This window comes from Botrytis byssoidea, assembly GCF_014898295.1.
Source record: "Botrytis byssoidea strain MUCL 94 chromosome Unknown BBYS_010, whole genome shotgun sequence".
NCBI lineage: Eukaryota > Fungi > Ascomycota > Leotiomycetes > Helotiales > Sclerotiniaceae > Botrytis > Botrytis byssoidea.
Window position 1 is genome coordinate 712,852 of NW_024065851.1, and position 13,946 is coordinate 726,797.

At 41.9% G+C, this 13,946-nt stretch overlaps 5 protein-coding genes across 5 annotated transcripts; 3 read left to right on the forward strand and 2 right to left on the reverse strand.

The window, feature by feature from the left end:
* Positions 1-2,852: 2,852 nt before the first annotated feature.
* Positions 2,853-3,428, forward strand: EAE97_005840 (uncharacterized protein; the record flags this gene model as incomplete). Its single annotated transcript, XM_038876353.1, has 1 exon — positions 2,853-3,428. One exon carries the CDS (start codon positions 2,853-2,855, stop codon positions 3,426-3,428), a length of 576 nt encoding a protein of 191 aa, XP_038732829.1.
* A 346-nt stretch (positions 3,429-3,774) lies between these two features.
* EAE97_005841 (uncharacterized protein) lies at positions 3,775-4,556 on the reverse strand (the record flags this gene model as incomplete). The annotated part of the gene is made up of 3 exons (XM_038876354.1): positions 3,775-4,234; positions 4,323-4,416; positions 4,492-4,556. 3 exons carry the CDS (start codon positions 4,554-4,556, stop codon positions 4,034-4,036), a joined length of 360 nt encoding a protein of 119 aa, XP_038732830.1. The 3' UTR covers positions 3,775-4,033.
* Positions 4,557-4,707: 151 nt separating this feature from the next.
* Positions 4,708-6,870, forward strand: EAE97_005842 (uncharacterized protein; the record flags this gene model as incomplete). The annotated part of the gene is made up of 1 exon (XM_038876355.1): positions 4,708-6,870. The coding sequence occupies one exon, from the start codon at positions 4,708-4,710 to the stop codon at positions 6,868-6,870; it is 2,163 nt and encodes a 720-aa protein (XP_038732831.1).
* Positions 6,871-10,332: 3,462 nt separating this feature from the next.
* EAE97_005843 (uncharacterized protein) lies at positions 10,333-11,576 on the reverse strand (the record flags this gene model as incomplete). The annotated part of the gene is made up of 4 exons (XM_038876356.1): positions 10,333-11,076; positions 11,139-11,268; positions 11,351-11,415; positions 11,514-11,576. The coding sequence occupies 4 exons, from the start codon at positions 11,574-11,576 to the stop codon at positions 10,333-10,335; spliced, it is 1,002 nt and encodes a 333-aa protein (XP_038732832.1).
* Positions 11,577-11,923: 347 nt separating this feature from the next.
* Positions 11,924-13,275, forward strand: EAE97_005844 (uncharacterized protein; the record flags this gene model as incomplete). The annotated part of the gene is made up of 5 exons (XM_038876357.1): positions 11,924-11,961; positions 12,017-12,275; positions 12,568-12,766; positions 12,849-13,025; positions 13,157-13,275. The coding sequence occupies 5 exons, from the start codon at positions 11,924-11,926 to the stop codon at positions 13,273-13,275; spliced, it is 792 nt and encodes a 263-aa protein (XP_038732833.1).
* Positions 13,276-13,946: the final 671 nt, after the last annotated feature.

The following is a 13,946-nucleotide window of genomic DNA, read 5'->3' on the forward strand; positions in this document are numbered from 1 at the left end:
GAAATCAAGTCAGATTACAGTATCTGTAGCCAATAGCCAATGATAACTACCTAGATTATGTCTCAGGAGAACCATCACTTCTTTTGACTCTCTTGAAGAAAAAGATTGATCGGTGCCATCTTTAGATTCTTCAACGAAACCAAAGCCTCGGTACGAACTCGTTCTTGAGGAGGAGGAGGAGGAATTAGGAGGAAGTTATGTAATCAAGTGATAGCACCATGATATATACTCAAAGAACAAGGTCAATTGAATGAAATGCAGGTTACAGATTGCTCGTACACAATACGCATCACACACATTACAATTCATTCCATTCCCACCTCTTCTTTGCATCATCGTTCCCCATCAGCCTTAAGGAATGGGAACTGTTCATGCGAGTATTTGGAGTACCTGAGTACGTACGTACATACTACCTACACACTACATTACATTATCTGGTAAATGTTGGGGCAGATACGAGTTGCCTGCATGAGAAAGAAGGGGCTTCATACAACGCCACATATTCCACTGCGCCAATGAAACTTGCTGAATGATATAAAAATGGTTTGAATTATCCTCAAACTATCCGATGTGGGAAGCTTTGAGGGAACGGTTTGACTGCTCGTAGATTCACATCACAATTCTAGGTCTGCCAGCGGGCCAGCGTATCTTGGTTAGTATTGATAGTCAGAGCAGAATATGATGTTTTTCGTATTGCACGGGGTATATTTCCACTGCGGAGTATATTTCAACTGCAACAACTACTCTCCGATGATCACAATACAACTTTGGACGAAAACATGTCAATCCAAATGTTCCGAGGCTCTCGATTCCTGTTTTCTTGAAAAACTGTCCCGCTTCTACCGCCGCTCAAACCTTTCTTTCTGCATAAGATGGATGAAACAAATCAAGTCCGAATTCTTCAACGACCACCAGCCAGGCCAGCCAGGCGAGCCAGACCAGCCATTTCAGCACCCATGACACCCCACAGACTACTCAATTGATTCAAAAATCGTTATTACATGGTGCCATGGTGGATTCAAGATTACATATGTCCTGATCTACCTACAATTAACTGGGGCTCGCTTTTCATCTTATGATTCTTATCTTACTCCGTATGTCTTGAATATTTGACGAGCCTCCAAATCCATCAACCGAATCAATTGGATACTGCTTAGGTGAAAAGGACTTCTTGAAACTATCGTAATAATTGGATACATCTCTTTCACATCATTTCAAAACCAAATGCTTGAACCTTACCGCCGTCCTCGGTATCCATGTCCGCCATGCAGTAAGTGGGTCACTGATAGCCGCCAAAAAGGGGTTAATCTGCTTGAAATTCCTTCCAATTTCCTTCCAGAAGCTTTGAAAATTCCTTGTCAGATGGATGGGATCGGTCCTCCGTGACAATTATTAATATTTACGTCTTGCCATCAGAAGGACTAGGATTTTTATCATTTCATTGCGTATAGCCTTGACCTTACCCAGGGCAAGAAACTTTCTAATATGGAAGATCGTCGCTGAAAGGTATGATTATGCTCTGCTAGGCTTTATGTAAGCTTATTGTTTCTATACCTGGCGATACCTATCCCATCCCCTCTTTGAGTTATGGGCGATATGTGAACCTAGTCGATGGCCAGATATTGGTACGCTCGATAGCCTAAACATGACCAAGAGGCGGGCAATATTAAAGTTTCCAAAGCTTATGATCACGCGCTTATCACGAATCACAATCGAGATATTTTTCTCCTGAAGGCTTGACCAACTTTGCAATCTTGGTAACCCGACTCAGATGTCGAAACCTTTGGACTGGGAAAGGGATTGGGATTGGGATTGAAATTGAGATTGCGATTGTGATCCGATCCAGAATCTTCGAAAATAGATTCTAAAGGATTCTCATGTTTCCTGTTTGTTGATGCTTGTGGTGGTACAAGCTAGATCACTTTTCATATTCAAGCTGAATTAAGTTTTGCATTTACAAGACAGCTAAGCATACTTTCTTTGCTCAGCCCTGTATTGATTGGGATGCTTCTTTATACGAAATCCTTACTCAGAAACGCAGAGCGTTGACAAACCTCAAATGGTGTAACAGGTTGTTGAAAGGCTGTCCTTCCTACCTTCAGTTTTGTTCCACTGTCATTCTATCTGACCTAATGTGAATCATGCGAAGTCGCTGAGTGAACTATTGCAATCATGTTGTCTTCTTAAACAATGTTTCTCCTCTACTTTATTTACCCCAAGACCCCGAATCCTTACCCCTTATACTAAGCACTCAAACCGATAACGGATAACTTTAATCGTTCTTCTTCGCGAAATACATTCCCGGGTATCATTCCTCCTTACCTAAGCAGAGTTGCTGACTACCCAGTAGTCATTTGTTCTTACCAAATTTGAGGTTCATGCTACCTTGAGCAATACTCCATATGACAAACGTTTTGGGGAGAGGGCTTTATCCGTCTGTGTAGGGCAATTTTACGGAACTCGAACCGATTCTTCAAGATATCTGCCCGGAGAAGTTTATCAACTATTTGATCACAAGAAATGCAGTCAACAAGCGTTGATCATTGTCTGATTAACACAGTGTTGCTTGGAATAGTCTACACAATACCTTCCTTATTTGACAAGCAAAGCCTCTGAAGTCATCAAATTTGGAAAGATTAACCCACAATCTATGTTTGCCCTCCAAAAAATGTTTCCTTCATATACATTCCCTCAAGGCAAGCATGCTAAACATCTTCAGCGTTACTTGCATTTTCATTCCTTAACCTAAGTCTATCATTTCCTTTCCCAAATTGTTTCGTTTGAGAAAATACATTATCACTTTCTAAGCCAGTTGGTCAACGCCCTACACAATACTCATCACCCAGTCATTCATGGCTACGCAAGTCCTTCCAATGTCTTACGTCCAAAAACTACAGCAGCAACAACGTCCATACAATGTTCGTCGCCACAAACAAATCGTTGCATACCGCTCTCCGCCACCCTCTAAACTTGCACCTAGTATATTAAGTCGACCACATGCAATGCATCCCAATCTCCAAAAGTTAAGAATCGATCCTCCGATCCTCTTGCTACTCGTCGTCTGCATTGTCGCCTTACTCCTCTGGCTTTCATACGGAACCTATATGGTTGTGACCTGGTATATCCATAGACTACGGGCCGTCAAGTATGGCTTGGAAGACAACACGAATCGGGACATTCTCATGGCTAAGCTTGATGGAACAACTTATTCGAGTGAAGAGAATGGGAGCAGAAGATTCGGGCAGGCAGCTAAATGTTCTCGTCCTTTAACAAAAACAGGAGATGACAAGTTAGAACATGCCTGGACGGGAAAAATAGCGGATTTATCCAGACATCAGAGTTTATCGAGTGGAAATGCATGTGCTGTGTTGGGAAACAGCTGCAAGAGATCTCCAAGCCTTGGGGGTCGGAGGAGGAGCGCTGTTTGAGAAAGACGAATTGAGCTGGTAGCCAACTATGATGGAGCTCTGATTTGGAATTTACATCATTGTATTACTTGATGAGTGTTGCGATACGGTTATTCACTGGGAGAGATGATTCAAGTATGAAGAAAAGCCAGGCGTCAGAACTTTGACAGTCTGTAACTTAACAATTGACGCCTGTGGGTAGCTTGTTGTCTTCGGAATCACGAGATGATGGGAGTAAACAACCAAATACTGTATGGCCTTTGTCTGGCCCCTAGAGCTTCATATTACTAATGTGATAGCTCCTTGGTGAACGCAGTACTGAAAATTTGGGAAAATCAAGCATAGACTAATGAATTCGAATCAATGAGACATAAATTTGGACCGATTGCCAACCCTGGATATGTAGAAAATGGATGCTTTGGACAAACAACTATAATCACGCGAGACCAATTTCACAAGCCAACTGAACATTTGTGCTACAGTACGGAGAAGTGAGCCAGCCCAGAATTATTTGAAGTACTGTCTTCATGTAATCATACACACTTCAAAGTGTTCAGGCTTCCCATTCACGTCTATGTACTCCAAGACTACCCCCCTCCCCTCCCCTCGATAAAGCCATTATCCACTCAAGGTCTCTGTACTCTAATACCGTCCTTTCCCACCCTTCTAAATGAGGTGTTGCACTCCTCATAAGCTCTTCCAGCACCGAATCCAACACCAACAAATGCAGGCCATGCTCTTCGCTTGAATATCAAGACTGAGGCGACAACACCAAATCCGAGTCCGACGGAGGATCGTATGAGCATCGAGGAAAGACAGTGGTCCCACTATATGATTGCTGGGTTAGCAGTGTATTTCTCATATGAATAATTCATAGGTATGGTAGGTGCGGAATTGATATAATGTGGTATTTACCTTCTCGTTCAAAAGAGCTTCCGAAACGGGTTTGCTTGGGCGTGTGACGGCCGGTGGGGAGATTGATGTTTCTGGCATGATGGCTATTGTATCGCTAGAGCAGAATATCAGTAAATATTGCCTCTGCCAGTGGCTTCATCAACATACCGTGATGTGAGGATTGGCGTACGATTGAAGAGCTCTGAGCTGTGTTGTAAATTTATTTTGAAGTCCCGGTTCCATCCACTTTGGCATTGTTGATTGGATGGAAAAGGAAGGCGGTGGCGGGTCATCTAGTGGCAGAATTCGAAAAATAAAATGTTCATCCCGGCGCGAAAATATAGCTAGCTAACTTTGCGATAGTTTGAACAGCGCTCGATATTGAAAACTTCGACAATTTGCAGCAATGGATATTTTAAGGTTACTTTCTAGGTCGTCGAAGCAGTCGGGTCAGAATGGATCGCAAAAAGTAGGAGGCGTTGCTTCGAAATTACCTTCGAGTGGAACATCTGCAAATCCCCAATTGTACCACGATCCGATTCCCGAATCGAGAGGCAAGAAAAGAAAGAGAGGAGGACCATATCAGGAGGTTGATACTACGGAGCAAAAAGATGGGGATCTCAATTTCTTCTCATCAGAACCTGCAGCACAGAAATCCAAGAAAGTCGCTTCCAATGACGATGCGCCAAAACCTGCACCTTCGAATCAATCCTCAGAACCAGCGGCACTTCTAGATGAAGGAGAATGTCGGCAGATATTAAAATCGCATCGACTGAAGGTCACTCTTCTTCCTGGCGCAAAACGGCAGAAGAAGATTAAGAAGTCGAAGAAATCGAAGCCTGCTAAAAGTTCGAAGGAAGAGATCAAGCAGTTGTACCCACAGCCTTTGATGGCGTTTGAAGACTTACGAGCTACATACAAGATATCAGGCAGACTATCAGAAAACTTAAAGGATCAAGGATATAAGATTCCCACTGAAGTTCAAATGGGAAGTTTGCCGCTACTTTTGAAGCCTTCAGTCGCGTTGAGTAGTTCATCAGTAGACACTGATGAATTGACAAGTACTCTGGATTTATTGGCCGTTGCGCCTACTGGGAGTGGAAAGACTTTGGCGTTTTTAATACCGGTTATTAATGAGATAGTACAAAGACGCAGAACTTCTGATAAGAATCATGATTTGGAGGCTGTTATAATAGCACCTACGAAGGAGCTCGCTAGTCAAATTGTTAACGAGGGAAAGAAGCTTAGCATTGGAACTGGAGTCAAGGTTTTGGGAATGAAGAAAGGGATGAAGATAATACCAAGTGCCAATACCGAGGAAAAGAACCAGTCAGACGACGATGAGGATGATGACGAATCTGTTGATGGAACTGCTTCAGCTAATCAGCCACTCACGAAGACTGATATTTTAGTTACAACACCTTTGATCTTCCTTCATGCCTTGTCTTTAGGATCTTCAGATAGTCATGCTCCACTACCGACCGTTCGTACATTGGTCTTCGATGAAGCAGATGTTCTTCTAGACCCATTATTCAGGGAACAGACCTTAGGCATTTGGAATTCATGCATCAATCCTGATCTACGAGTCACTCTTTGGTCAGCAACGATGGGTTCAAGTATTGAGACTCTCGCCTCAGCCACAATACAAGCCAGACAAGAGAAACTAGGCCTCGAGAAACACTCAAATCTTGTTCGTCTTGTAGTCGGACTTAAAGATTCTGCGATTCCTAATATCACACATCGTTTGATCTATGCTGCGACAGAACCTGGTAAACTTATTGCTCTTCGACAATTGCTTCGACCCACAGCAAAAACTACAGATGGAACAGAATCTTTACGACCTCCATTCCTCGTCTTCACACAAACGATACCCAGAGCTATTGCTTTACACGCTGAACTTCTGTATGATATCCCCGCTGAAGCAGGTGGTTCTACCAGAATTGCAGTGTTACATTCAGATCTTTCCGACTCGGTCAGAGATCAAGTCATGACACGATTCCGTAATGGTGAAATTTGGATTTTGATTACCACGGACATTCTGTCCCGAGGTGTCGACTTCAAAGGTATCAATGGGGTAGTCAACTATGATGTTCCAAATTCAGGAGCAGCTTATATCCATCGTGTAGGACGTACTGGACGAGCTGGTCGTGATGGTGGTATTGCAGTGACATTTTATACCAAAGAGGATATCCCACATGTTAAGAACGTCGCAAATATCATCGCAGCATCAGAGAAACAAGCTGGAAAACCAGCAAGTGAAGCCAGTATGCAGAAATGGTTATTAGATGCATTACCAACGCCTAGCAAGGAAGAAAAGAAGAAGTTGAGGAAATATGGTGTTGAAGCTAGGCGAGGGGGTTTGGGTAATGCAAAGGATGGGAAGGATGGAAAAGATAAGGGAGGGAAATCGAAATCGAGAATGCAGATTAGTACGAAGAGTGGTTATGAGAGGAAATTGGAAAATAACAGGAAAGGAGCTATCCAAGGAAGTAAGAGACGAAAGCAGGAGAATATTGGAGGTAATGGAGAAGTGGATGATGATGATGTTTTCGAGGGCATTGAGGATTAAGTGGATAGTTAATAAATGGATATTTGATGAATGTCACTATATCAATTGACGGAATCGCAATACGTGAAGCGTTTTGATCGGAAATTGATGTGATGCTCGTGCTCGTGCCAAACGGTTAGTAGAAGTGTATGGGATTTCTTCTCTTTTAGTTTCCATAACTTTTCACTTCAATTTCATAACCTCAATCGAGACATCTGATCTACCGTCAGTATCAAGGAAAAGAAAGAGAAAGAGAAAGAGAAGGAGAAAGATACTTCTTCATCTGCATCTGCATCTATATCGACGTCTGCCTCTCAACTCTTTTCGGTAAATCAATCGATCACTTCGCTTGAACGACGAAAGATAAAAGCTCTCAGCCTCCCTAACCCCCCGTCGTCTATCACCTCTTTGTTACATATGCAAACCTCCACAAACAAAGCCCCTTCTCTGCCTCGCCTATTTCTCCTTCCTTCAAAAATTCTAAAGTTAGACTGTGAATCGAATGTACAGTTTATTGTTCTCCAGGGTATTATTACTCAACGATTCTTTGTGTATATACATAGACTTCGACTCCTTAACCCCTTTTTTCTTTCTTTCTCTTCTTTCCCTTCTTTCCCTTCTTTCTTCTCAACTCCCTCTTCTTTTCTTTCTTTAAAGAATCTAAATTCAAATTCTGCTGATTCATTGATGAGTCCATTGTTCCTCGAATATCTCTTTGTATGTAGACTTCGAATTAAATCGGAACAACTATGTAAATGCCTTCTGGTAAGAGTATAAATGAGCAAGACGTTCTTGAAGTGTTGGTTTTTATTATCTTCATCGGTATCACTGTCTAGACCTCCATCCATTTATCACCAGACCAAATCATCACATCAGATCACACTCATTCTATCACCACTTCATCACTACACCCAACCATCACTAATCTCAGCCATCACTAATCCCAGCCAAACCAAATCAAACCAAAAATGACGTTCTCCTACGTCTGCTGTTCCTGCGCCGAAACCAACGAAACCGCCTCCATAAGCGACACTGGCTTTTCCAAAATCTGTAAACATTGCAATACGCATTACCGCTGTATTAAGTGTTACTTTTTCTTGATGGGGAAGATGACTTATCAGTTGGGACATTGGGGGGCGAAGTATACTTAGGGGAGGAGTAGAGAGAGATGTGAGATCTGGGATAAGGGTGGTATAGGCGAGAGAAATAAGGGATATGGGGAGAAAATTGGAGCTGGACTCTTTGATCAGGAGTCTTTTTTTTTTGTTCCGGAGAAAGAAGATGATGAGTTCTGGTAGAGCTAGAACGGAGACAAAAACAGAAATTGAAATATAGAAGAATTTTCCTGATTATAGAAAGTCTTAAAGAGCGAGAGAGAAGAGAAGTGAAATAATTGGGAATGTGAGAACTGTGAATATCTCAACCACAGAAAGAGGAATTAAGCGAATCTTTACTATTTGAACATTTGAGAGGTACTGAAACTTCACATTACCGTATGTTTTACTCTTACTGTTGATTTGAGTCAGAGAGTATATCATTAGAGAAAAAGAGCTCAGAAAAGATTTTAGATAGGGTGAATGGTGTGAATGTTAAACATTGTCTCCGAATGCAGGGATTTGACATCCGATATGAATATAAAGATTCTTATCCAAGACGTGAAAAAAGAGGGAACTGATGACTATTAAATCTATCTGTACTCTCTCATCTCATTTATCTAGATACATACTACATCATCGAAAGGAAACCATCTATCAACAACAAAAAAATTCGAGACCGAAAATCCAAAAAAGGGGTACCAAGTACACCCTCGGTAAACTAAAATTTTCCCCTTCATAACCCGTTTCCCCTCCATCCATCAAACAAACCCATCATTACTATTTCTAAAAATTCCCATCTTCCACATCCATCTACCTAACTCATCGCAGAATTTACAAATATAAAAGAACACATACACGCCTATACCACCAACCCACCAACCCACCACACCACAACATCTAAGCGCCACGGGCCCCGCTCCTCCTTCCATTTTCGCTTCCTTCGAAAATTCCCAACCTGCCTGGCAGGCACCAAATTATTCCACCCCGCTCCTTAGGCGAAATCGGACGCACTGTACTGTACGTACCTAGACGAGCTAGGTACTCGACATATTTGGCGTAAAAATTAAAGAATGCCTAGCAGGAAGGCTACCACACACGCCTAAACGGTCGTTGAGATCTACAGCCGTGTACTGCATGTTTATTTACAGGTAAGTAGGTAGGTAGGTAGGTAGGTAGGTAATAGGTAACGAATTTCACAATTTTGGTAACGAAGGGGAGGACAAATGTTACTATTTCACACGCATATTTTCAGGTCGGGAGGGGAGATGTGCAATATGCGGAAGTGCGTATCTATCTATCTATCTTAAAATCCACTCAAAAAAGAGAAAGAGAGTAAGAAATCCGAAAGTAGATAGGATATCAATCAAGGAATGAGTTAAAATGCTAATCTACAGGTGAAGCAAAATACAGGAAATTCCTATATGCACACATACAAACACGTAGATGCACATGTAATATTTTTAGAATTCTCAAGTGAGATATGCAACATTCAAAATAATTTTCGATTTCGCTGCTGTCTAGCAGGTACTAGGTAGCAGAAGGTCGATTTGTGAGTCTGGGGATCGATGGTTCTGCAAGGCTTTCTTATTTCTTTCTTTCTCGTGAGAATCTTGGCAGTATACCTAGTAGTATTGAGCGAGGTCGAAGGTCGATTCTGGATACCTGCCTAGAGTCTGAATTTGCTTTTATTTTGAAGTATTTTTAGATTTGGAAAAAGAGATGTGCAACAAGAAAATTTTGAAAACATGAGAGAGGGTTGGGGTTTGGGTTGGGGTTTGGATATATGGTCTAGAGGGTTTTCGAAGTTTGTAGATGAGTTGCCTGATAGTTTAGAAACCACTATTCGTGGTTCGAAGGGGATCAAGTCTCTGGAAGATAGAGATAGGAATCGAGATTTTCATGGTTCCCATGGGGTTGAGGTGCAGATGGAATGGTAACTGAACGAAGTGGTAGTTTCGGGGAGACGTGGTAGAGAAAGCTGGAGATGATCAGAGGAGAAATGGTCATGGAGAAAAGAAATGAACGGAGACGTAGAAGTGAGCCCTAGTGTAAGAGTAAACCCCTAGATTCCGTCATATGTGACGTGTACACTCCATATGTAATCTCCCCCCTTCATTTGTATAGACAACATATTGCCGTATGATGCCTGGCTGAGAAAGATAAGCCATATACTTATCCTTCCCAAATCACTGTCACCTACCACTCGCGACTTCATGAAAATCACCCACTTGAGGAACATAAAAACAGGTATTCATTATCATTAAAATTAATAGTATCCACTAGCTCTGGCTTTAATTCGACGCAGAGCACAAGAGGAGCTCGGCTCCAATCATCAAGAGAACTTTTTGATCGATACAATCCCATAAATCTCTTCGCTTCCGCTCCATCAACAACAACCACCTCTTCTTCTTCTCTGACCTGTCAGCGTAAAAACCTCCTCCCACTCCCTCATTCCCCCAAGTCCCCAATTTTGCCCTCTCTTCCCTTTCCTTCTCCTCCTCGTAATGCCATCTTCAATCGTCATTCCACTCTTCACACTGGCTCCATCACTAGCATTTGTATCCCATCTCCCTCCATCACCATACTGTATTCCGCTCATTGGATCATCGGGATCAATTTCTCCCAACTCAATCTTCGTCAATATCATCCTCGCCAATCTATTAAAAACCTCCTCAACATTATCACCCGATAATGCAGAAACCTCGACCGAAACCGGTATATTTGCAGAACTAGCCCATCTAGATGCTTCTTCCGCACTAACATCTCTTCCATCTGGCGCTACACTTGCTTTTAATTGTGATCCTATCCCCACATATCCCGAAGTCGAATTCACAGATCCGCCCGCCGAAAAAGGAAACGAGGAATTCTTGCTATTAATACTGGATGGTGTTGCGGGGGGCACAGATGTATCTATTAAATCTGCATTCGAATCCGCGAGATCCGTCTTGTTGCCCACAAGTAATAGTGTAAGATTTGGAGAAGCAAGTGCTCGCGCATCATTAAGAAAGGTAGGGAGTCCGGTAAAGGAATTATGGTTCGTGATATCGTAACATAGAACTGCGCCAGCGGCGCCACGATAGTAAGAGCGTGATACAGAGCGGAATCGTTCTGTCCCTGCTGTATCCCATAGCTTTTGTATGATTAGCTCTTAGCTTGGAGGGGGCAGCAAGAAGAGGAGGGGGATGGGAATACCTGGAGTTTAATGCGCTTCCGTCGAGAGCCACTACCCACTCTTATAATCTTGCTTGCGAATTCCACGCCGATAGTTTGGGATGACAAGATCCTCCATTCGTTTTTGACAAACCGATGTAATAGACATGATCTGTGCGACATCAATATCATATTCATATCAATCCAACCATAAACATCCCACTCATCACGAACAAATAGAAAATGTAACATACTTGCCACTTCCACTTGGTCCTAAGAGTATAATCTTAGCCAAATAATCGTACATACTACCTAATTCCTGAAGGTCCATTAGTATTTGTATGCAATGTCTTTCATTTTGTCTCAAGCTTGGTATATCTTCATGTTGGCTTAGCAATGAAGGTATGGAAAACAAACCTGATCTCTGGTAGTACTGGCACTCTCATCACTTGCGGCGGATGAACGCCTTGGTCGTACCATCTTCGCCTATGGGTGGGATTACGATAACGGGTTCAATTTTTTGTTGTTCAAGACACAGAAGGTCGAGATTCTTTGGAAGTTGTTTGATATTTTTATAATTTGGAATTTCTTGATTTCCTTCAGTAATTAGAGACTACAATAGGACGTGACATCAAAGTCGTCGCAAGTCTTATCGCATCGGTGTTGAGCCAATCATTTCCCGACGCTAGACTGGTTTGGATTGGCTTTATATAGATTAGAGGGATTTGATAAGCCGAGGCATGTGATGAGTGAGGCATGAGGAAGAAGAATAGTTTCGTGAATGTCCAGAAATCTTCTTTTACATATACTATTCAAATATTATCAAAATGAAGATTGAAGGAAGAACATTCATTGTATCAGGCGGGTGAGTGAAATCATGTAACTATGAATGAATCAAACGTTACTAACAAGACATATAGAGCTTCAGGCTTAGGCCGAGCATGTGTTGTTGATATCTGCCAAGGTGGAGGATATGCAGCTGTCCTAGATATGAATGAAGAGTTGGCTGAAGAGTTGGTAAAGGAAGTAGGAGGTGGAAAGGTCAAATTCTTTCAAACAGATGTATTGGAAACAGATAGTATCGCCAATGCTGTTAAAGGTGCTTTGGAATGGGTCAAAGAAACTGGAAAGGAGGTTGGTGGAGTTATTGCAGCAGCTGGTGTAGCTACTCCTGCTAAGGTATGTTTTCAATCTTTTGTTTTTCAAACAATATTCTATTCATATAGGATTACCTTTGAAGTGTTACTGGCTGTATACTTTTCCCATCATGGTAGTTTCTCATGATTGCTCTTGCGTCGACCACACGCAACCTCCAGCGAAGATTTCTAAGACTTTCTCTTAACATCCCCTTTTGATATTTTCCTTCCCCAAACCTCTCCCAATTTCCCTTCTCATCATTCAAACTACTCTATTGTGGTCCCCTTTTCACCCGGAATGCAGAGTTACTAACACCCCACCTCCCCAACCTCAGATCCTCGACCGCAACCTCAATCCCTTCTCTCTCTCCGACTTTGATTTCGTGATGAATGTCAACGTCCGCGGCACTATTGATTTGATTCGTCAATGTCTTCCCCACATGGCTCGTTCTACCCCTTTGAATGAAGATGGTGAGCGTGGTGTTATCATTATGGTTGCTTCATCTGCTGCCTTTGATGGCCAGCCTGGTCAAGGTACTTCTCCCTTCATTCTGTTCTCCCAACTCTCATATCATTCTGAATTCAAGAGAGATTCAAGATGCTAACAGACACATAGTCGCCTACTCTGCTTCAAAGGGCGCGATAGTCTCCTTAACCCTCCCCTTAACCCGTGATGTCGCAAAACATGGTATTCGCGTCGTAACCATAGCACCCAGTCTTTTTGATTCAAGAATGACGGCTATGATGAGTGATAAAGTGCGAGCGAGTTTGACTAGAGTTATGGAGTTTCCACGTAAGTTTTTCTTCACGTCTCTCTATTTTCGGAATATCTCCCTCTCATATGTTGTATTCCACACGTTGTTTCTCCCCCCTCCCTTAATATAAAAATTCGAATAAACGAGTTAATCATAAGAAAATAAATAGTACGACCAGGCAAACCCCACGAATTTGCACAACTGGCAAGACAAAGTATTGAGAATGTGATGTTGAACGGAGTAGTTTTGAGATTAGATGGAGGAATGAGGATGCCGAGTAAGATGTGAGGTTTGGGTGCACTTTTGTGTGGGTTCTGAATTTATATCATGGGTCTGGATTCGAAAGTTTGACAGGAAGTCGCAAAGGTATTATTTGACGGATTATAATTTGTAGTACGCAGTAACTGTAAATCGTATTGCATTTATCTAGAACACCTGTAAAGATTAAATTATAAGAGTGTTTGTAAGGCCAATATTTCAAAATTCTGAGGACGACATATACAATTACCATATGGAGATTGCAGTATCAGAATCAAGAATTCATCTACCATAATGGACTACACTGGAATAGACCAGCGAAGTTGCGAATCATCGTTGGTGAGAAAACGAGCAAGAAATAAATTTGCATAGGTAAGTTCACGATGCAGGGTAAACTTAGACAGGATGTGTGAACTATCCTCTCATGATATATAATATAGATGATAGTTAGTGAAGGTTCTCCTTACTGACATAGTTTTTTGAGCTTCTAACAAGCTTTGTATACATTGCATATAGTACCAACAAGTAGTCGTTTCAAAAGTGTAAATTGAAGAATGACGTAATGTATCAATATATCGAACGAGCATGAAGTTTCGATCCGAGATCCGTGCAATATGATAGCAAAAGAAATATAAGGTCAGGAGTTTAAATTGTTTACCCTTTTCGAATGCCACCAATAAGTCGCACATTAATTCACATAC